Source organism: Sarcophilus harrisii, chromosome 2 (assembly GCF_902635505.1).
Source record: "Sarcophilus harrisii chromosome 2, mSarHar1.11, whole genome shotgun sequence".
NCBI lineage: Eukaryota > Metazoa > Chordata > Mammalia > Dasyuromorphia > Dasyuridae > Sarcophilus > Sarcophilus harrisii.
In genome coordinates, this window is record NC_045427.1 from 316,744,664 (window position 1) to 316,768,345 (window position 23,682).

General features: G+C 33.9%; 1 protein-coding gene across 3 annotated transcripts in view; it reads left to right on the plus strand.

Annotated features, from left to right (window-relative positions):
- Positions 1-3,615: 3,615 nt before the first annotated feature.
- Positions 3,616-23,682, plus strand: part of LRRC9 (leucine rich repeat containing 9) — a 184,250-nt gene continuing 164,183 nt past the window's right edge. The window contains exons 1-6 of one of the 3 annotated variants that reach the window (XM_031952674.1): positions 3,616-3,797; positions 7,156-7,203; positions 7,517-7,735; positions 13,430-13,570; positions 13,976-14,039; positions 14,705-14,775. In XM_031952674.1, coding sequence (XP_031808534.1) covers positions 7,156-7,203; positions 7,517-7,735; positions 13,430-13,570; positions 13,976-14,039; positions 14,705-14,775 — 543 coding nt within the window. In that variant the 5' untranslated portion in view covers positions 3,616-3,797. Of the gene's footprint in view, positions 3,798-3,820; positions 4,153-7,155; positions 7,204-7,516; positions 7,736-13,429; positions 13,571-13,975; positions 14,040-14,704; positions 14,776-23,682 lie in introns of those variants that run through there. The other 2 variants (XM_031952676.1, XM_031952675.1) reach the window with 2 other exon arrangements.

Sequence of the window (23,682 nt, forward strand, 5' to 3'; positions counted from 1 at the left end):
CTTTATACAGTTAGCATATGGAATGTTCTATCCATTAACTCTGTACTTTCTCATATTATTTTCTTCATTTACACACAAAGAAACTGAAATTCAGAAAGGCCAAATGGCTTTCCCTAAATTATGCAGTTAGCATGTGCTGAAGTTGAGCATTTGAACTGTCTCCTAACTCCAAATTAGCCCTCTTTCTATCACACATTCTGACTCTTAATTCAATATAACACTCTAGATATGCTAGTAGTTCAAAAAGGAATCCACATGAAGGAAGACAATGTGTTTTTCAAGAGACTGATTATTAATATATCATCAGATTTCAGAATAACCCACAGTCTGATAATAGTGGCTTTCTTTTTAACCATGAAAACTTGAACATAAAAATTCAAACTGATAACAACAAGGTAGACAACACAGATAGTCTATGGCAGCTAAAAAGGAATAAATGGGGCTGTTATTCAGCTTTCAGCCCACATCAAGGCTATGTTCAATCAGGGTATTTCAATGTAGATCCTTCCACAAACTTCCAAGAGGTAATAAGGTTATCTCCCTGGAGGAAGTTATCTTTATAGGGGTGAAAAATTTTTGTTTATAGGGGATGAGATTCAGCAACCACAAGAAGTGATAGGAAATCAAGAGATGATAAAGAGAAGAAACTGAGTAAGATCAGATGTACATCGAAGGCAGAGAAGACTCTAGCCACAGGAGGGAGCAGCACAGGCAAGCAGAAGTGGCCTTTTTCTCCATTGGTTGAGGCTGATAAAATCTTCTTTCACCTCTTTCTCTGCTGAGATTGTTTTCCCCCTAATTTTCTACTTCTTATATAGATCATTTACTGTCCCCTGATGATTTTTATTATTGTTGCTAATCTTGATTCTTTTATGAAGTTTACTCTCCATTTGTATTGCTGTTGTTGCTGTTGTTGTGACTGTAAATATTACCTAAGTATTCTCAAGAGGAAAGGGAGAGACTCATGGAAGAGTGAGAGGTACTGCTTGAGCTGAAGATTAGAAAATTCCCTTAATAGCAGAGTGGAGTTTAGATTGAAGTGTAGAGATATTTAAAGCTGGGAGGCTAGAAAGCTATTGCAATTGTTCAGGTAAGAGGTAGCAAGAGCTTATATGAGAGTGGTGGCTGTGTAAAGAGAAAAAGATGCATATGGTAGTTTTAATATTGGGGAAATAATGAAAAGATATGACAGCTAATTATATACATGGGATGAACAAAAGAGGAGTTAAGAATGACAGCAAGGTAGTGGGCCTGGATAACTGTAAGTAGGTAGTGTCCTCAACTTTAATAAGGAAGTTCAGACAAGGGATACATTGGGATAGTGGAAATGATAATGAGTTCAGTTTGGAACATATTGAGTTTGAGAAGTCCATAGAATAATAATTGATGATGAATGAAAGAAGCTCAGAAAAGATTACAACTAAATAAACATATCTGGGCATTATCTAGTTACAGAAGATAATGCAATGTATGGAAGTTAAAATTATCAAGTTGAGGAAAAGGGGCAAAGTCTTGAGGCACACCTGTGCTAAGTGGGTGTAATGTGGATGAAGATCTGACAAAAGAGACTGAGTAGGAGTGTTTAAACAGATGGGAGAGCTAATTAAGAAGAATGCCATTAAAACCTGCAAAAGAATGTTTCCAAGAGGAAAAGGTAGTCAAAATACAGTAGAGATGACCAAAAGGATAAAGAATAAGAAGTCATTAGATTTAGTAATCAAGAGATCACAAGTAACTTCAGAGAACAATTTGAGTTAAAGATCAGGTTGGAAGGTTGCAAAGACTTTAGAAGAGAATAAGAGGAAATTGAGGCAACAATTGTCGATTTTAAAAAGGATTTTAAATGAGAAGGGCAAAAGTTGGTGGGAAAAGTAGGATCTAATGGAGAATTTTTTTTTTTAATTTAAGGAAGACATGTATTTGGGTCATTTAGGATGAGGCAAGAAAGAAAGAAGATTAAAAAGAGAATGGGAATGCTTGGTTTGGGGAGCTGGAGATGACAGGGGTAGATGAGATTAAGGATGCATGTAGAGAGGTTGGTTTTCGGCAAGGAGGACAACTTTATCATCAGGAATGGTATAGTGAAGTAAGAAATAATGGATACTGATATCAGAGAAATCTTTCTGGCTCATTAAGTGCATTCTTGGGACCTAAAAAAAAAAAAAAAATTGGCAGGGATGATTACTGAGACAATGTCTACACTATTTAAAAGATCATGAAAAGATGAGGGGATACAACTTCAATCATAACAATAACCAACCAAAATTCCAGAGAATTCATAATGATATGCTACCCATCAACTATTGAAAGAGAAGTGACAAAGATCAGATTTTAAAAAAATCATGGCCAATGTGAGATTTTGTTTGCTTGATATTATTTTAACAGTGGTTTCATTATTTTTTAAAGGGAGGAGATTGTCACTGATTTTTTTTTAAATAAAATGTACACCCTATAAACCTAGAGTTAATAGGGAGTTAATTACTGGAGTTTATTTCTTATATTTGCTTGACAGCTTTCCTACATATAAATCCAGATAATAACTATGTAAAAAAATCATTATTTTTCATTTCAAATTTGTATCTTTTTGATCAAATACTAAAAAAAAAAAATTCAAAACTCACCTTGATAATCTGGTATTATTTTTCATCCTTACACTTTAAATTTTATTTAACTAGAAAATAAACATTTACCATAAGTGCCCTTCAATAATGACAATAGGATCTTATATACATATCTAGGAAAAGCATCCATACATATTTATTTATAACTTGTAATTATGTTGCTTTTCACTTTACAGGAGTAATAAAAGTACACTGCTGAATTGCAACAGTTCATATTATGTGTTCACATATAATTAGAAGCAGCAAGAGTATCTTTGGATGTAAGAGAGTACATCCAGTGACCCAAGAGGGTACATCAAACAGTATTACTGTTTCTTAATAAATGGAACATACTAAAAGTTTCTATATTGATACGAGAACCACAGCATATTGTGAAATCTTTATGAAATTGCCTTAGTGCTTTTTTTTGTCTCACCCTTACAGATATCAACATTAGTCTCTTTGACCACTTTTAAAACCTACTTCCCACTCTCTTTTTATTCTTGAACACATTTTCCCATCGTCTTTATTTAGGAATATCTGCAAGACACATCTGCCCTAAAAATCCCCATAAGCGGCGACCAATTCTATTTATTTCTTTGCACTGAGGATCCCCTAAGAGCAGGGATAATGCACGAACTTCTTGTTTGTTTAATCAGTTCTTTTTGCAATCGCAGGTATAAAATGTTATTCTGACAAGAGGTTCATAAAGACTTCACCAGAGTGCCAAAAGGGTGCATGACAGAAAAACCTGCGGAATAAAAAAAGATTGAGTCTTGGGTCTGCTCTTTTTCAAAGTGCCTACGTAAGTAATTTTATCTCTCGGGACCTTAATTTCCTTTTATGTAAAATGCTGAGTTTGAGATAGCTGATTTCTAATTTCCCTTCCAAGGCTGCATCTTAAGACTGCTACGAACCCCTCACCCTCCCCAGCGCTCGAGAAGGGTCCCTCAGCCTTCCGCGCTGCCTTGTGATCTCATAGAATCATTTCCCCGTGTGTGTCCTTCTAGGCCACCGTAGATAAAAGATTTTTTTTTTCCTATCAGTGGGGCAGGAGTTGAAGACCCCGAGGGTGCCTGAGAAACTCCGGAAGACTTCGCCGCTCCTGTGGCCATAACTAGGACGCATCCTCGTCTCTGCCCTGAAACGTTCTTAACAGCAGAAAAGAAAAGCAGATCCGGAAGGAACAACAGAGCCGTAAGAAAACGCTTCTCCTCAGACCCACTCTTCCCCTTACGCCCCTCCACTTCCGGACTCGGAGCCGAGGCCTAGCTAGTGCCCCTACTTGATTGGCCAGCGCGCTTCCTTATGTGACGCCTCTGCTTTTGGGTTGGCTGCTAGTTCAATTTCCCCCTCCCCTGGGAGGAGCGAGGACCAGGGCTGGGAGAGAGGCTTGTCGGTTTCCTCGGCAACGGGCGAGGGCACATGTTGAGAGCTAGCTCTGTTCTCAGAGCAAGGTTCTTTTACAGAGAGTAGGAGAGTTTAGGAGTGGGAAAGGGGCAGAGTTTGGTTTGGAATTACTCCGAAAGCCCCTTTCCCACGTTTAAAAAAGGTGAGTGTGCCCCTCGGCCGTCTACTCCCACTGCTTCCCGCACGGTGGCGCCAAGAGACTTTTGCCACCGCCACCCCCCATCTTCCGGAGAAGGGTGTGAAGTGCTGCGTCCCTCTCTGCATCCCTCTCAGCATCTTGCAGGGGAGTTAATTATGCTCGCCTTTCTGGTCATCTTGAGTCATTGAGGCCAGTTCTTCGGGGAGGTAAAGGGAACACCAAGTCCTTTTTAGAAGTGGGAGGGAGACCGAGATCATCTTTAGAATGATTAGGGGAAGGGAGAAGAATAAATATTTTTTAAAACTTCGTGAAGTATTTCCTAATTATATATAATCGAATTTTTAACAATCGTTTTAAAAATTCTTGAGTTACAATTCCATTCTTATCTCTTGTTAATCTCCCCTCCTTGATATGATTTCGACTATATATATATATATATATATATTCTATATATGATTTATGCATATTCTATATATGATTTACATATATTCTATATATTATTTCGACTATATATATATATTTTCCTGCAAAGTATTTCCATGTTAATCATGTTGCAAAAGAAAACAAAAAATAAGAAAAAAAATTAAATGCATTACTCTGCATTCACAGTTTATTAGTTCTCTGGAGATAGCATTTTTCATCATGGCTTCTTTGGAGTTGTCTTGGATAATTATCTTAATCAGAGTAGTTACATCTTTCACAGTTGATCATCCCTACAATATTGCTGTTATTATGTACAATGTTCTGCTTCTGCTCACTTCCTTTGCATTAATTTAATATAAGTTTTCCCAGGTTTTTCTAATTTTCTCATTGTTTCTTATAGCACAGTAGTATTCCATCACGATCACATATAACAGTTCATTTCCCAATTGATAGGCATCCCCTTAGTTTCCAATTTCTTGGCACTACAAAAAGAATTGTTATAAATATTTTGAAACAGAAAGGAACTTTTTTCCCTTTTTTTAGAATTAGGATAGAGCCCTAATAGTGGTATTGTTGTATCAGAGTTTTATAGTCCTTTGGGCATAGTTCCAAACTGTTCTCCATTAGTTCACAACTCCATCAACAATGTGTAGTGTGCCATTTTTTTCTCATATTCTCTCCAGAATTTGTCGTTTTCCTTTTCTGTCATGTTAGCCTGATAAGTGTGAGGTAGTATCTCAGTTGTTTTAATTTGCATTTTTCTCATCAGTAATAATTTAGAACATTTTTTTCATATAAACATTGATAGTTTTTATTTCTTCTTCTGAAAACTGCCTTAACTATCCCTTGACCATTTACCAATTGATTTATAAATTAATCCAAATTCCCTGTATATTTGGAAAATGAGACCTTTGTTAGAGAAACTTGTCACAATTTTTTTCCTGTTTTCCCTCTTATTTTGGCTGCAGTTTTGTGTGTGCAAAATCTTTTTAATTTCATGTAATCAAAATTACCCATTTTATTTCCTGTAATATTTTCTATTTCATTTGGCCATAGGTTTTTCCTTATCCATGTATTTGATAGGTAGATCTTTCATGTTCCTCTAATTTACTTGTGATATCTTTATCTCTAAATTATTTATTCATTTTGACCTCATCTTGGTTATATGGTGTGAAGTAGTGATCCTTGCTTAATTTCTGCCAAACTGCTTTCTTGTTTTCCCAGTATTTTTTTTAGATACTGATTATCCCCAAAACTTGGATCTTTTGGTTTATCAAACATGAAATTACTATGACAATACTATGTATTGTCTTTCTAATCTATTCTACTGATCCTCCACTCTATTTCTCCCTTGTCTCTTTCTGAATTTGTGTATTGATCTTCCCTGTTACCACAATAGCTTTTGATGGTCTCATGGTTTTTTAAAATATTTTCTAATTTTTTTCTTTCACTCCAACCTTTTGTGGGCTTTGCTACTCCAGAATTTTTTTTTGAGTTATAATTTTAAAGGTTTTTTTGGAGAATAATGTTGGGAAAAGTTAACTGAGTCCTTTTCTAATATGTTTCTCTTTGCTCCCCAGAAGAAGCATTTATATACTGCCTATTATTTGGACCCAAGTCATCTTTAAAATGGAAAGAAATAAGCAATAACTTACATAGCATTTATTTTGGGCACTCAGGAATAAGCATTTATTATTTATAATTCACAACAATTCTGGGAAGTAGGTGCTACATTCCCAGGATTGGATTGAGATAAATAAGTGTATTAATTTTGCCATCCTTTGTAGAAGAAAGGCAGTAACATGTCAATTGGGCATGTATTATAAGTAATTTGAGCATTAGTGAAGATGGATTTGCAATGATCCATTATTCCCTTTCACTTTATGACAAAAGAGAGGATGAGATTGTATTCCAACAATTAAAGCCTCCATTTTGCAGAATAGACCTTGGTACAAAATATACCCATATATTGCAAAAGTCTTTTTGAACAGATTTTTGGGGGTGTTTGTTTAGATTGGAACATTGTTTATATGAAAAAATAAGATAATTCAGATAATTAATTTGGTGAGTTAAAGAGCATTTATTAATCACTATGTGCAAATCACTGTCATATTATGCTTATATAATATTCTTCTATGCCTCCCAAGAAGTATGGTAGCAATTAAAATTTTAAGCAAATATTTTTGATGATGCAAAAATAGTTATCTAGCTTATAAGAGGTATCTGCAAAAATTTTGCAAGTATTCTGATGGAAACAACAAAAAGAGTTTCTTGGTACTTGATTCAAGGGCCCATACTTTATGATGTTTCCATTGATTGTTTTTGTTTTTTTCTTTCTGTACAGCATGGTACTGGGTACAGAAAGGGTATTCATATAAACTTGTTGAATGACTATGTCTTCTCATTTTAAAAAGCTATGCTTTCTGTAATTTTCAAATTGCATATGTTTAGAAACAAAATACTAAAAGGTGAAAACTAAAAAAATTAAAGCAACAGTTAAACATTTTGGTGAAAGTTTTTTGTATCTAGCATACATTTCCATTTTTCTAAATACTTTGTTATGTCTATTATTTTTAATGGAAGATGATTGAAAGTGAAAATCTGAACCATGAAGAAATCATTAAAGAACTGGTAAGTCCAATCTAGATTTCATCATATAACATTCATGAAAGAGTATAAGGGTTGGAGGAAGAAGGTAAAAAGGAAAAGGGGCTGAATGATAGATATTAAAAGATATTAAAATATTTTGTTTTCTTGAGACAGAGAAATAGACCAGAGCTCTGGTCTATCAGCTGAAAAATAAAATGTATAAATAGTGTAATTTATTGCTTTGTCTGTTGAGAGAAAAAAGCTGTATAAAGGATAAACAGTTATAATTTCTAATGGCTGAATAATTGTCATATAATATAAATATATAACAACTGAATCTTTTCTTCTCTAATAGTGCACATGCAACGGTTTGTGTTTCGAGTTGATTGATCAAGAAGGACCAGAAACTTTCAAACTGGAGATGTTTTTTTCAGGGTATCCATGTATTGTAGGGTTAGCATCTTTTCCTAATTTAACAAGTCTCACAGTAGTTGCTCAAAATATTTCAAAAATCTCAGGACTGGAGTCATGTACGTTACTTAAAGAACTTTGGCTCGCTGAATGCCATATAACGGTAAGTCCAAATGTTTATATTGAATCTTTCATAAATTCTACAAAAGTAATATTAAATTATATATATATATATATATATATATATGTATGTATATTGAAAATATATATTGAATCTTTCATAAATTCTACAAAAGTAATATTAAAATGGTAATATTACAGTTTATGAGAATGTTTCCCCCTCTGCAGTGGAAAATACACCTAATTTATGAATTTGTGCTTTTTTGTGCCATCCCACCAGGATCTTTAGATGACAAGTTTATCTGAATCCATGTTCAGTATGTATAGGGACAGAAAAAAAAAGTACCTATTCCTTTCCTTAGAATTTAGAGATAGAAATAGAGATGGCAGGTAGAATGGATGGGATATAAAAACAGTGACCCCCATTTCTCCTGAAATACTAAAATCTTCTCCTTATTTTCTTTTCATATTAAAAATTGAAATTACCATTTTCCATCCAACTTTTACTAATTTCTCCTCTTTGTTTCTTTTGCTCAAACCAACTTTTGCTTGAATAGTTTGACTCCATTTAACTTTTTAATGTATTCTGTGTAGTAGAAATGGTATAGACTCCAAAATACAATTCCATTTGGACATTATTTGATTTCTTTACCCATTCTGAATGTTTTTCTTTCTTGTCTCTTGATCCATTCTTTGACTTTGTTTCAAGAATACTAAATAGTACTAGGCAATGAAATTTCTTACATCCATACCCTTTGGTTTTCTCACACAGAATCTACCTTGACCTTCATTACTTCTTGCCTGGGCAAATCTAGTCTTCTAATTGGTCTCTTTGCCTATTCTAATCCACTATCTGCACAGTTATCAAAATGATTTTTTAAAAGTACAGAGCTGGTTGATGCAGGTCATTCCTCCACTCAGTAGACTCCAGTCTTAACTCTAGTCTCAAATAGAATCTGTACAAAACATTAAAACCTTTCACAGGAGCACACTGAGATGGGACGTGAATGGTATGTTTGGAAAGGAGCGAGTAGACCAGAGGGAGAGTAATGTGCAATAAGCCTGGTTTTTAATGCCAAGTAGAAGAGCTTATATTTATTTAATCATAAATACTTATTTGAGCTTGTTGAGTAAAAGAGTAAATATAGTCCAACATGTGCTTTAGGAATCTCAATATTGCATCTTTGAGGGATGGCTATGGGTTGGAGAAAACTGGAGTATATCAGGAAGTTATTGCAACAAATCCAAGTGGAAAAGGATGAGATTCTGAACAAGGAATATGTGTACAGAAAAGGGGACAGATAGAACAGTCATGGAGGTAGAATTGGAAAAAAATACAAGTAATTGATAATGATGAAAGAAAGTAAAGCACAGAAAATGATTATGAAATTGAAAACCTTGGAACCGGAAAGATGGTGGTGGTCTTGGCACAACTGAGAAAGTTGGAGAAAGATGGAAGTTTTGGGGAATAACTTATATTTTGAACTTGTTGAATGTAAGAAGTTTATGGACTATGTGGTTGGTGATGTGAACCTAAAGTTCACAAAGACTGGATCTGAAAGTCCTCTGCTTAGGGACTCTGCTTAGAGATAATAGTTGAATTGTTGGCAGCTGATGAGGTCACCAAAAGAATACGGGGGAGAAAGAGAGAGATAAAGAAGAGTTTGAGACTTGGGAGAGCAGGACATGAAGGATGGCCTAGCAAACAAAATAAAAGAAGCAGGCGGCCAAGGGAAACACAAAAAGATCAGTTGCTGGTGTCAAATAACTCTAGAGAAGTCAAGGAGGATGAGAAATAAGAAGAGGCCACTATATTTAATAATAATGATTATAGCATTTATATTGTACCTAATAATGGGCCAGGCACTATGCTAAGTGCCGTTATCTCATTTGATCCTTACAATAATCCTGGGAGGTAGGTGCTGTGGTTATCCCCATTTTACAGATGAGGAAATAGGAAGCAATGAAGGTGAAGTAACTTGCCCAAAGTCATACTAGTAATAAAACGTCCAAGCAAAGATATAAACTTAAGATTTTCCTACTCCAGCTTCAATACTTTATCCACTGCACCATCTAGTGGCCCTTTTTTGATATTAAAGAGATTTAGTGATCTTGGAAGAAGTGATGTGATGAAATCAGAATCCTTAAAGCCTAGGGTTGAGGAGTGAGAAGAGAGAAAGTGGGAGTTAATCAAAGTAAATAAATTTTTCTAGGAGTCTGGTTATGATATATAAGAGAGATAGGAATAGTAACTTGGATGGAAAGCAAGGTCAAGTGAAAGAGTTTTAAATATTAGGAAGATAGAGGTTTTTTTTTTGTTGTTTTGTTTTGTTTTTTTCTTTTAGTATTAGTTTTTAGGTAACAAGAAAAGAGCCAGGAGATTAGAAGGAAAAAAATATGTCTAGGTGCTCTCCTAGAAAAGACTGAAGGGATCAAGAGCACAAGTAGAGTAATTAAATTGAAGGACCATCATGATGCTAAGGGAAAAAATGGGGTATGACAACCAAATTATTTTGAATTATAAAATAGTAGAAAAGTGGGAACTCATTTTGAATAACTTCTGTTTTCTTAGTTATATTTTATAGAAAAGAATAAAATATAATCATGCTTTATAGAACAATAATACTTTATATCAGAGATGAGAACCTTTCCTGGAGGAAGAAGTAGCATCAAGACTTGAGGAAAGAAGGGAAGCTTTAGAATAGCTTTCAAATACCAAAGAGGAAAAAGATTGCCTTGATATAATAAAGCCTGAGCTGAGTCCAGATTATGTGGCTGGATGAAAGAATAAATAGACACAAAGAAGCCTATTGCCAAACATCAGAATAGGGGTTTGGCAAGGCAGGAGTGACAATAGGATAAAAAGGGCAAAGGAATTGACTAGAGGAGAATGTATGGCTGAGCTGGTTAACAATGAATGTTTCTTGTCTCTCAGACTTTAATAGTGATATGTAATGAAAATGTTTTTCACATACCCAACTGTTTCATTTTTCATTCTCTAATTTTCGTTGATTTTCCTTCTATGAAACCTTTTTATTTAATGCAATCAAAATTGTCCATTTATCACCATTTCCTATTTTGGGGCAAGAATAATAGAATTATGAAAGGTTCCTCTTTTATTTCGTATCAGTTTTTAAATGATATAACCATTTTGAGCTTCTTGTGATATCTAGTATAAAATGTTGTCTACATCAGATTTTTTCCTAAATGCCTTTCAGTTTTCCCAGAAGTTCTTTTCAGATAGATAGTCCTTCCCTTAGTAATTGATATTCTTAAGTTTATAGTGCATTCAGAATTACTGTAAAATTACTCTTTTTTCAATTATTTCTATTTCTTTCTTATTAAATCTCTTTCACTGATCTACTTTTCTGTTTTCTAATCAATACCAAATAGTTTTGACTATTCCTGTTTGTAATGTTCTTTGAGATTTGGCAAAGCTTTGCCTCCTAATTCTTGTTTTGGTGTTTTGATTTGTTTTTTAATTTCCCTTGAGAAAGTCTATGCCTTTTGCTCCTACAGATGATTTTTGTCATTGCTCTGACTAGTTCTGTGAAGTGGTTGCTTTGGTTATTTGATTGGCATAACACCAAATGTGTAAATTAATGCTCGTGTTTATTTTTTAAAAAAAACTTTCAATAGCATTTTATTTTCCAAATACCTGTAAAGTTAGTTTTAAACATTTGTTTTTGTAAGACTTTATGAACCAATTTTTTTCCTTTCCTCTCTTACCTCTCCCTCTCCAAAATAGCAAATAATATGATATGTTAAATTTGTGCAATTCTTTCAAACATGTTTCCGCATTTATCATGTTGTACAAGAAAAAAACATGAGAAAGGAAAAACAAACAAAAGGTAAAAATATTACATTTCAATTCATATTCAGTCTCCATAATTCTCTCTCTGGATGTGGATGATATTTTCCATGCCAAGTCTATTAGAATTGCCTTTGAATTACCACATCGTTGAAAAGAGTCAAGTTTATCATAGTTGATCATTATATAATCTTGTCACTGTGCAGAATGTTCTCTTGGCTCTGCTCACTTCATACAGCATAAGGTCATCTAAGTCTTTTCAGGCTTTTCTGAAATCAGGCTGCTCATCATTTCTTATAGAACAATCATATTCTATTGCATTTATATACCGTAACTTATTTAGCCATTCTCCAATTGATGGGCATTCATTCACTCAGTTTCCTGTTTCTTGCCACTACAAAAAGGGCTGCCACAAACATTTTTTGCACATGTGGGTCCTTTTCCTTCTTTTATGATTTCTTTGGGATACAGACCCCAGTAGTGATACTGCTGGATCTAAGGATTTGCGAAGTTTGATACTTTGGGCATGGTTCCAAGTTGCTCTACAGAATTATCGGACAATTTTACAGCTCCACCAACAATACATTAGTATCTCAGTTTTCCACATTCCCATCAACATTTATCATTACTTTTTCTTGTCATCTTAAGCCAGTCTTGAGAAAAGTGAAGTGATACTTCTGAGTTGTCTTAATTTGCATATGTCTAATCAATGATTTAGAGCATTATTTTTCAACTACAGATGACTTTAATTTCTTCATCTGAAAAATTGTCTGTTCATATCCTTTGAACATTTATCAATTGGGGAATGGCTTGCATTCTTATAAATTTGAGTCAGTTTTCTATATATTTTAGAAATAAGGCCTTTATCAGAAATGTTAGTTGTAAAAAAAAAAAATTTCCCAACTTTCTGCTTTCCTTCTAACCTTGGCTGCATTGGTTTTATTTGTGCAAAACCTTTTAAAGTTAATGTTATCAAAATTATCCATTTTGCATTTTATAATGTTCTCTAGTTCTTCTTTGGCCAGAAGTTCCTCCCTTCTCCACAAATCTGAAAGGAAGAGCACACCTTTTTCTTCTTATTTGCTATAATATCACCCTCTAAATCTAAATCATGAACCCATTTCAAACTTATCTTGGTACAGGATGTTAGATATTAGTCGGTGCCTAGTTTCTTATCCCAGAAGCTGGGAGTGGGATTTATCAAACACTAAATGTCTATAATTATTAATTATTGTATCTTGTGTATCTAACTTATTCCTCTAATCTACTACTATTAATTTTTAGCCAGTACTAAGTAGTTTTGATGACCACCACTTTATATTTTAATATTTTATATTATATGTATTGTAATATTTAAGGCTCATTTTTATATTGATGTAATCATGTTTAGCAGAGTCTAGTTTTCCAATTATTTATATTTTCCTTCATTTCAGTAAAAATGTTTTGTGGATGTATTTATATAAATCTTGTATATTTCTTTTTAAGTTAATGACTAAATAATTTATAGTTTTTTAAATGAAGTTTATTTTATTATCATTTCATATTTGTGTGAATTCTGCGTAGGAATGATTTTTATGGATATTGTATATAGTCTGCTACTTTACTGATGTTGTTGTCTCAATTTCTTTGTTGATTCTGGGATTTTCTAAGCACACCATCTGCAAATAAGAATAATTGAATTTCTTCTGTGCTGTTAATTATATCTGAACTTTTCAGGGAATTAGGAGGGGGAAGGTGGTTTCTAAAAGCCTTTCCAGCAATGCTTATGAGTTATTTCACTGTCAATCTCTCCAATTTTTAGTAAGTAGTGACTCCACACTAGGAGCTCAACTTCTTCCATGAAGACTAGACTTAATCACTTTTTATCTTAAGAAAAATTTTAATTTGAAATTACTTTTATAACTAATAATCTATTTCTTGCTACAGAAAATTGAAGGCTTAGAAGAATGTAAAAATTTGGAAAAACTGTTCTTATATTATAATAAGATTACCGAAATAGAAAATTTGGAGTCACTAACAAAGCTGGAGGTCATTTGGTTGAACTACAATGGAATCAGAGCTATTGAGGTAAATTTGTTGTTAGGTGGTTTGGTTTGTTTTTTTTCTGTAAACTAGACCCAATTTTTACACAGCTTAAATTTAAGTAATATTATATGTATTCAAGAAATGCCCCACATTATAGTGTAGCCAAAATTATAAATAATTAACATAATTTAGCTCTCTAAGATTAATAATAATACTTCTAATTTAATAAGTAAACTTTTTTATTAAAGAAATAGAAAAACTCTGAGGGAAAAGTAGAATGTAATGAGATTTTGGTTCTTTCCTGCGTATCGACAAAAGCTCCTCACAGGAGCTGCCAAAAAATAATCTCCTTAAACTCAAAGAAGAAATGGGAAAGTTGATTATCTCCAGATTTATAAATGTAGATTTTTATGATTTTATCTAAATTAAAATTTTCTTACATTATAGGGTTTGCAAAATTTGAAGAATTTGAAAGACCTCAATCTTGCTGGAAATTTTATAAGTAGCATTGGTAGGTAATGTTTACCTTTGCATTTGAGATAACTATTTTAGTATGGGTGCTGCAGAAGTGAGCATAACAAAGTTATTTTTTAAAATTATTTATTTATTTATTGCTGAGGCAAATGGGGTTAAGGGACTTGCCCAGGGTCACACAGCTAGAAAGTGTTAAGTGTCTGAGGCCATATTTGAACTCAGGTCCTCCTGACTTCAGGGCTCGTGCTCTATTCACTGCACCACCTAGCTGCCCTTGATAATAAAGTTATTTTAAAGAGGCAACATGGCCTAATGGTTCCAAGAACATCTGGGGTCAAGTCTTATATTTAACCCATCCATTCTGTCTATGTGATGGTTAAGTCATTTAACCTCACAGTGCCTCAGACACTTAGACTCTTAGACTTAAAGGCACCTTTAGATTCTAAAGTTGCAGAAAAGGTACCAAATTGCATTAGTGAAATTAAACCAGTAAAATCATCAGTCCTTTTCCTATCACTATGCTATCATATCTGGTTTTTAGATTTTTATTTACTGTTTGGTAAGAGACATGGTACCTGTTTCTATGATGGTAGAAGATTTGCACAGTACTACTGCCAAACATGTTATATTTCTGTGTGTTACATAAAATTATGACAGTGGGTAAAATGACAATTTCTGTTTTATGATTTTTTTTAAATAAAGGACAATGCTTGGACTATAATGAAAAAATAGAGAGGCTAAACCTGTCTGGTAACCAAATATGTTCATTAAAGGTATGTTTAAATAAACATTTCCTTTTTGTTTGGGAAAAAAAAGCTAGAGAAGAAGTAATCCTGTGATGGAAATGGAATATTTTGTGTGTTTTTGAAAGGTGGATTAACTGTTTTCCCTAAAAGCTACTGCAGGCAATTTATTTTATAGGTCTTAAATTGTCTTCGATAATTAAGACTACTGCAAAGTCTTAATGTGTAATTACAGAAAATCTTTAATCTTTTAAACTTAAATTTTAAGAAGGAAAATTTTATTAATGATAGATTAATGTCATTTTGTTTTAATTTTTTCATTAGAAATACAGTAATTTCAGCAAATAAATATAAAATACTGACAAACTTAAATATGAAATACATCTTCAAATGAAACATTAACGTACAAATTATTCACAATTTGATTAAAATTATCTATACATTTTAACAGAAAAAAAATGAACACTACATTTGTTCTTTATCCCCTTTCAGAGATCCCTATCTTTTCTTCTTATTGTTGTTAAATAGTCAATGTGTTTATTGTTATTTTCCTTACATTGCTTTTTGTCACTTAAGAGAAAAGGAGCATATATTTGGGATTGGTTGGGACTTAAAGGTGCTCTGGTCAAAGCCTCTTATTTTGCAGTTAAGAAAATTGATATTCAGAAAAGATAAGGGACTTGTCCAAGATCATGTACTTTTTGTAGGTTTTTGTTTTCTTTTGTTTTTGCTATTTATAATAGCATAACAGTATTGCATTATATTTATAAACTTATTTATTCATTAGATATGGTTTGGGATATATAGGCAAAATAGCTACTAATACTTTTGCACATATAGTAACTTTCTTTTCTTTTTAACAATATTTTTAGAGTATAGTTATATATGTATGTATAAATATACACATATATAGGGAGATTAAAATATAGAGTATAGTTCCACAATTGTAAATTGTACAAATCTGTTATCATTCCATTTCTCCTCTGCCTTGCATCCCCAAACCCTGTTTACATCCTCACTGTAACCTCCAACACTGTAGTTCTTTCCCAGTCCATCACCTCTGCACTCACTGTACTCTTTTCCTCTCTGATTCTTGATGAATCAGTTCAATTCTACATGGTACTTTTCTCTCAAGTCCCTTGTTCCTTCATCCTGTGGTCAGCGGTGTTCTACCAGACCTTAACCTTGGATTACTCTCATTATTCACTGCTTTCGTTCCTATTTATGTGCTGTGAAAATAAGTTGGAAGAAATCATGAAATCATATTGACTGGATCTACCACATATTCTTAACTGGGTCTTACTGTTGTGGAGCAAGCCTTTTGCATCCCTATTCATCACAGTGCCTTTTCTAAGCCTTTTCATTGTTCCTCAAATATTCCATTGCTATGCTTCTCTCAGTGTCTCTGTAGAGAATCTTATCTAATAAGTTATTGAAAAAGTTGAGGTCACTCCCTGCACTCCATCTTCTCCCCTTGTCTTCATGTCATTCAAAGGCCTTCTGCCACTATATTCTCCTTCACATGAAGAGGTGGGCCTTCTCCTTACCACTGCTAACCCCTCTACACACACAGATTCTCCTTCACATGAAGAGGTGGGCCTTCTCCTTACCACTGCTAACCCCTCTACACACACCCTCTAACACCCCACTCCAAAAGCTGAGTCTTAAAGGGTAGTGTGGGAACTGAGAAGCAGAGCTCAGGAAGAAGAGCATTCTAGTCATAGAGGACAGCCAAAAGGTAGGGAAATGAGAACTTGAGGGTTTCGGGAACAACAAAAAGACCAGTGTGGATGGATTATAGAATATGTGGAGGGGAGTCAGATGTAGGAAAACCATGAAGATAGGAAAAGTATAAGTTATGAAGAGCTTTAAATTCTAGAGGATTTAAATTTAATCCTGGAAACCATAGGATGCTCTTGAGAGTTTATTGAATGAAGTTGGAAGGATGAAGGAAAAGTGGTGATAGGATCAGACTTGTGTCTTAGAAAAATCATGTTTCTCCTTAGAAAATTATATTCTATAAAAAATGCTCTAAATCATTATTGATTAGAGAAATCCAAATTAAAACAACTCTTGAGGTACTACCTCACACCTCTAAGATGACAGGAAAAGATAATGATAAATGTTAGAGGGAATGTGAGAAAACTGGGACATTAATGCATTGCTGATGGAGTTGTGAAATGATCCAATCATTCTGGAAATCAATTTGGAACTGGCCCAGAAGGGTTATAAAATGTGCATATCCTTTGACCCAGCAGTGATACTACTAAGCCTGTATCCCAAAGAGATCATAAAAGAGGGGAAAAAGGATCCACATATCCAAAAATATTTGTAGCAGTTCTTTTTGTTGTGGCAAAGAATTGAAAAATGAGTAGATACCCATCAGTTGGGGAATGGCTGAATAAATTATGGTATATGAAAGTAATGGAGTATTAATGTTTATAAAAAATGATGAACAGGCTGATTTTAGAAAGGCCTCGAAAAATTTACATGAACTGATGTTGAACAAAACAAGCAGAATCAGGAATACATTGTACATGACAACAATAAGATTGTGCGACTATCAATTATGAAATATTTGGTTCTTCTCAGTGATTCAGTGATCCAAAGCAATTCCAATAAACTTTTGATGGAAAATGCCATCTGCATCCGGAGAGAAAACTCTGGAGACTGAATATAAATCAGCATATCCTATGTTCACTTTTTTTTTCTTTTTCTTCTTTTTTTTTCTTCTGTGGTTTTTTCCTTTTGTTCTGATTTTTCTCTTCCAATATGATTCATAGGGAAATATGTAAAAAAATGAATGCACATGTATGACACTAAAATTAATTTTTAAGAGAAATTTTTATTTTACATAATTTATAATATTTATTTTATATTTATATAAAATTTTATATAAAAGAAATTTATTTTCTGTGATCATCACGAAAACATAATGTAGCTTCTCTCTTAAATGGTTGCCAAACTGCCTAACTTCAAGACAAAGGCCGTTCTGTGCTCTGTTTTACCATGATGAATCAAGGGTTTCTTCATCTGTAATGGGATGATGATATTCTACAGAACTATTGTGAAGATAGCACTTTTATCAGCTATGAGGTGCTGTTATCTATGATCTGTAAAGGATCAACAATGTCATTAACATGAACATTTCTTGGGGAGATTTCTCTAGGATAGACTCTCTAATTCCATTCTGTAGCTTCATTTAGAAGCAGCAATCTCCCATAGAACCAAGCAAGAAATATACTTGATAATCTCTCCAAACTAGTTAGCTCTGCTCAGATTGCCTTGCTTTACATTTTTCTAAACTGGTCTCTGGCTTCTCAGAAAATTCAGTTAATTAAATATGAATCAGGACTCTATTATGGAAAAGGTACTGTGCTATACACAAAACTAATGTAACACAGACTCTGCTCTCAAGCAACTTGCAATCTAATGGGGATAAATACTTGTACAGAAATAACAATGCTACAAAAGGGAGTTAGAGAAATTTTTAAAAAGAGGAATAGGCAGATGTGATGCTAAGTCTGTGAAATGTCCAGCCTGAGGATGCCAGTAGCAGACCTGTTGCACTGGCTCTCATAGAGATCATGAAAAACAAGTGAAAGAAAGAAAAACAAAGCATCAGTGCTAGCAAGTGAAGAATCATAATGAGAATCCTTCAATATAATTAATCAAACCATTAAATGCTTTCTAACTACAGTGTTGCTAAGGAAACACAAAAGGGAAACAAAAAGATAAATCAGTCAGTGTATGAAGGGATATTGGGTTTGAGGAAAGATTTTTGTATTCTCAGACAAATTGTCTCTTCTCCTAACCAGCCTGATATCCTATCACTCCTGCAATTCAGTTCCCATCTGCTTCAAGCATGTCTGTTCCTAAAATATCCTGGCTTCCACCGACCAATGGGCAAATTCTTCATAGTTGATCATCACATAATCTTCTTGTCACTATGTACAATGTTCTCTTGTTTTTTTCTCACTTTGCTTAGTTTAGCATCATTACATGTAAGTCTTCCCAGGCTTTTCTGAAATCAGGCTGCTCATTTCTTAAAGAACAATCATATTCCATTACATTCATATAGCATAACTTATTCAGCCATTACCTAGCTGATGAGCATGCACTTAAATTTCCACTACACTCGTCCACTACAATACACTCAAAAAAGGCTATTACAAACATTTTTACACAGGTGAGTCCTTTTCCTTCCTTTATGATTTCTCTGGGATATAGACCCAGTAATGATACTGTTGCATCAATGGCTATGCACAATTTGATAGTTTCAAGTTGCTCTCCAGAATTATTGAATTATTTCACAACTCCACCAATAATGCTTTAGTGTCCCAGTTTTCCCACATCCACTCCAACATTTATCATCTTTTTCTGTCATTTTAGTCAATCTGAGAGGTGTGTAGTGGTACCTCAGAGTTGTCTTATTTTTGCATGTCTAATCAATAATGATTTAAAGCATTTTTTCATATGACTGTAGATGGCTTTAATTTCATTATCTGAATTTGTCTTTTCATATCCTTTGACTTTATTAATTGGGCAATGGCTTGTGTTGAAGTACCCAGGCGAGAGAAAAAACAGGGCAGCCAAAATAACGAAGTTTTAAGAGCATTTATTGCTAGCTAGCGACTAAACCCCAACACCAACAGGGGAGGAGTCAGTAATGAGTGGCCTCAGGGCCATATTTATAGAAAGAAGAGAGAGACATCAAAATGTTTCTTGATACATTTGTCATAATAAAGGAATTTCTATTCTAAACAGGAGGCAAAAATTTATCACTCTAAGGGGGTCATTATCAGGCAGCATCAAGCAGCATTTCTTTAAGCTTATCAGGTTGGCAAGGTCTCAAGACTCTCAGGACAGTACATCTGGGTTGTTAAAAATACCATCTGCATTAGGGAGTGAAGAACTAGTAATAAACTTCTAACTACAAAGATTCAAGATTATGTTTCTCATGGTCCCATTTTGGGGTGCTTTTCCACTTCAATGTTCTTATAAATTTGAGTTCTCTGTATATTTTAGATATGAAGCCTTCTTCAGAAACACTGGTTCTGCTTCCCTTCTAATCTTGACTGTATTGGTTTTGTTTTGCAAGCCCTTTTTAATTTGATGTAATTAAAACTATCCATTTTACATTTGATAATATTCTCTGATTCTTCTTTGGCCACAAATTCCTTTCTTCTCCACAAATCTGAGAGGTACACTATATCTTGTTCCCCTGATTTGTTTATTGTATTACCTTTAACGTATAAATCATGAACCCATTTCAACATTATTTTGATATAGTTAGTCAGTGACTAGTTTCTACCATTCTCCCTAGTTTTTTCAGTTTTCCCAGCAATTTTTGTCAAATAGTGAGTTTTTTGACTCAGGGGTTTTTCAAACCCTAGATTACCATATTCATTGGCAATTGTGTCTTATGAACTTAACCTATATCATTGATCTAAAACTCTATTTCTTAGCCAGTACCAAATGGTTTTAATGACCGCCGCTTTATAATAGAGTTTTAGCTCTGATGTAGCTAGGCCACCTTCCTTTGCATTTCAAGAAAATCTCTTTATTTTCTTGACTTTTCGTTCTTCCAGATGAATTTTGTTAATTACTCTTTCCAGTTTTATAAAGTAATTCCCTGTCAATTTAATTAGTATAGTACTGAATAAGTAGATTAATTTAGGTAGAATTGTCATTTTTTAAAAATATTAGCTCATTCTCTCCATGAGCACTTGATATTCTTCTGGTTGTTTACATCTAACTTTATTTGTGTAAAAGTGTTTTGTTTTTCATGTTTTGAGCTGTTTTTGTCTTGGCAGATGGGCTCTAAAATATTTTATATTATCTACAGTTATTTTAAATGGGATTTCTCTTTTTATCTCTTGCTGCTGGACTTTGTTGGTAGCTTATAGAAATGTCAGTGCTTTATTTTATATCCTACAACTTTGCTAAAGTTTTAATTGTTTCCAGTAGGTTTTTAGTTGAATCTCTAAATATATCATTATATCATCTAGAAAGAGTAAGTTTTGTTTCCTTACGTTAAAGGTAATACAATAAACAAATCAGGGGAACAAGATATAGTGTACCTCTCAGATTTGTGGAGAAGAAAGGAATTTGTGGCCAAAGAAGAATCAGAGAATATTATCAAATGTAAAATGGATAGTTTTAATTACATTCCTCTGATTCCTTCAATTCCTTTTTCTTTTATTGCCAAAGCTAACATTTCTATTTTTATGTTTCTTTCTGACTGCTTGTCATATTTTCTCCTTGACCTGATAATTCTGGACTTTAGCTACAATATTCCTTGTAATTTTCATTTTGGGGACTCTTTCAGGAGGTGATCAGTGGATTTTTCAATGACTATTTTATCCTCTGATTTTAGAATATCAGAGCAGTTTTCCATGATGATTTCTTGAAAGATGTTATTAAGGCTTTTTTTTCAATTGTGGCTTTCAAGTAGTTCAATAATTCTTATATTGTATCTCTTGAATTTGTGACTTTTTTTTCCAATGAGGTGTTTTACATTTTTTCCTATTTTTTTCATTTTTTAAATTTTTATTTGACTGTTTCTTGATGTCTCCTTGACTCGTTCTCTTCCATTTGTCCAATTGTAATTTTTATTTAATTATTTTCTTCATTTAACTTTTTTATCTCTTTTTACATTTGGCCAATTGTACTTTTAAGAGAGTTGTTTTATTCAGTGGATTTTTTTTCCCCATTTCACCAAATTTATATTTAAGGAGTTGTTTTCTTCAGTCAATTTCTGTGCTTCCTCTTCCAAGCTGTTGGCTTTTTCCCCAAAATTTTCCTAAGTCTCTTGCACAGCTCTCTTTTCTTTTCCTCATTTTTCTTCCATCTCTCTTTTAAGATCCTTTTTGAATTGGAGACCATTTCATAGGCCTCTTTAAGACTTTAACCTGAAGGCATTTTGCCTCATTATCCTTGTTATGCTGGGCCTTCTCTTCTCCCTCTGTATAATCACTTGGTGATCTCATCAGCTTTCTGGATTCAAATATCACCCTTTAAATGATCATTTTTATATATACTTATCCAGCCCTAATGTTTCTCTTGATTTCTCATATCTCCAACTACCTATTGGACATCTCAGCTTCTTGTAGTCAAGATGTCCCAGAGACATCTTAAACATAGCAGTGTTCAAAATTGAACTCATTGTTCTAATTTTCTCTTCTTCTGAGCTTCCCATTGAGGTTAACTGATTTTCTCAGAATCACACAGCTGGTTTGTTCACTTCCAGCTTCATGAGATTAGGTGAAAGAAGAAACAAGAAAAGGTGCTACACTAAAGTAAATGAAAGTAATTTTGGAAGAGATTTTTAAATTATATGAATGGGATAAGGGCACTGGCCAATAGAGGAATCAAGATTGGCCTCTTGAAGGAGTGGAATTTTAGCTTATAAGCCTTGAAGGGAGCTGAGGCACCAACAGACAATGGTGGTGAAATTCTTTTTCAAAATGGGGCTAGCAGAGGCAGAAGTTGGAGTGTTTTATAGAACAATGATCATTTAGGCTTCCACTGCCGGAAGGCCAAATGGCTTATATTTCACCCAGACTCCAAGGTCTCCCATTACCCTTCAGAAGCTGGAAAGTCTCTCATCTTTCTCCCTGGTTAGGATCCTCACCAATTGACTTCCATTTTGGGGAGGACAGTCTAAGAATGCCAGTTCCACTTGATCTCTTAACAATCAGATTAATTTTTACAAAAAAAAAAAAATCAATGTTTTTATCTGTGTGTGTGTTTCTAAGATAAAACAAGAATAAACATTTAGACATTTTCTCCTAATACTTAATTTAGCTTCTTTGTAGCATGAATGCTACCAGAGTTCCAGATCTAAACTTCTCCCCCAAGCCTTGCTCTGAGGTAGTCAGACTTTTATTCCTAGCTGGTTACATCCATCCTGAAATCCTGGGATTTCCTATGATTCAAAGTTCCTATGATTCAAGCTCCTGGATCCAGAATTCCAATCCCCACTTCTAGAACTGAAAAGGACAAATAAAACAAGACCATATTTCCAAATCTATTTTTAAGGGCTACAGGGCCAGTAGCATCTTTCTTGCTTCTGCTGTGACCCTTGTGTCTCAGTAGAAAGAGAATTGTTCTTCAGGTTGATTTAAAGATATGTCCAATGGAAAGAGGTTGTTCCCACCCATATGGTTGACCATTGAAGAATGTCTTCTCCCAGAAACATGTCCTTATTGCCCCCTATATTGATGCTGCCAACTTACGTGTTGTAGACATATGTCAAATCCTATTTTATTCTTTCCCTTTCTTTGAAAAAACTCCTCTTCACCAAATAAGCAGAAGCATATTTTGAAGACATTGTTCTCAATTCAAAACAGATCTCTGGGGAGCCATGAATAGTAAGTATCCTTTCACCAAAACAGGCAATGTCACATGATTGGTCCCACAAAAAAAGGCAAATGTCACAGTCTTATCGAAATATAAAATTTTATACATTCAACAAAGAATATTTCATAATGTTTACTTAAAATTACTGCTTGATTAGCATTTAATAGGTATTAGCATGACCTTTCTAAACCCACAAGCAAATAATGAAGCAAAAAACAAAGAAAATTTACTTCATGTGTCTGACAGAAATATGGTCCATGCTGAGCTTTCCAAACAACATGAATCTGTCCTGTAGGGATTTAAGATCTGAGGTTAATTGGGCTTCACTCCCTCTGTCAAATGAGGAAACTCTGGGCAGAACTTCCTCTCTCCTACATGGAAACTTTTCCATGATTTCTTCAATGCAGAAAGCCATTCAAGCTAAGGCCTGGACAAAGTCTTGTGTCACTTTGTGCATAGAACACACCAAAACTGATTGAGGGTCCCTGTAATGTGAAAGACTGGAAAAATTTCTTATGGGTCTTTATTCCAAAGGGGACTCATAATTCCTTTCCCTCCCTCACTTCAATGATT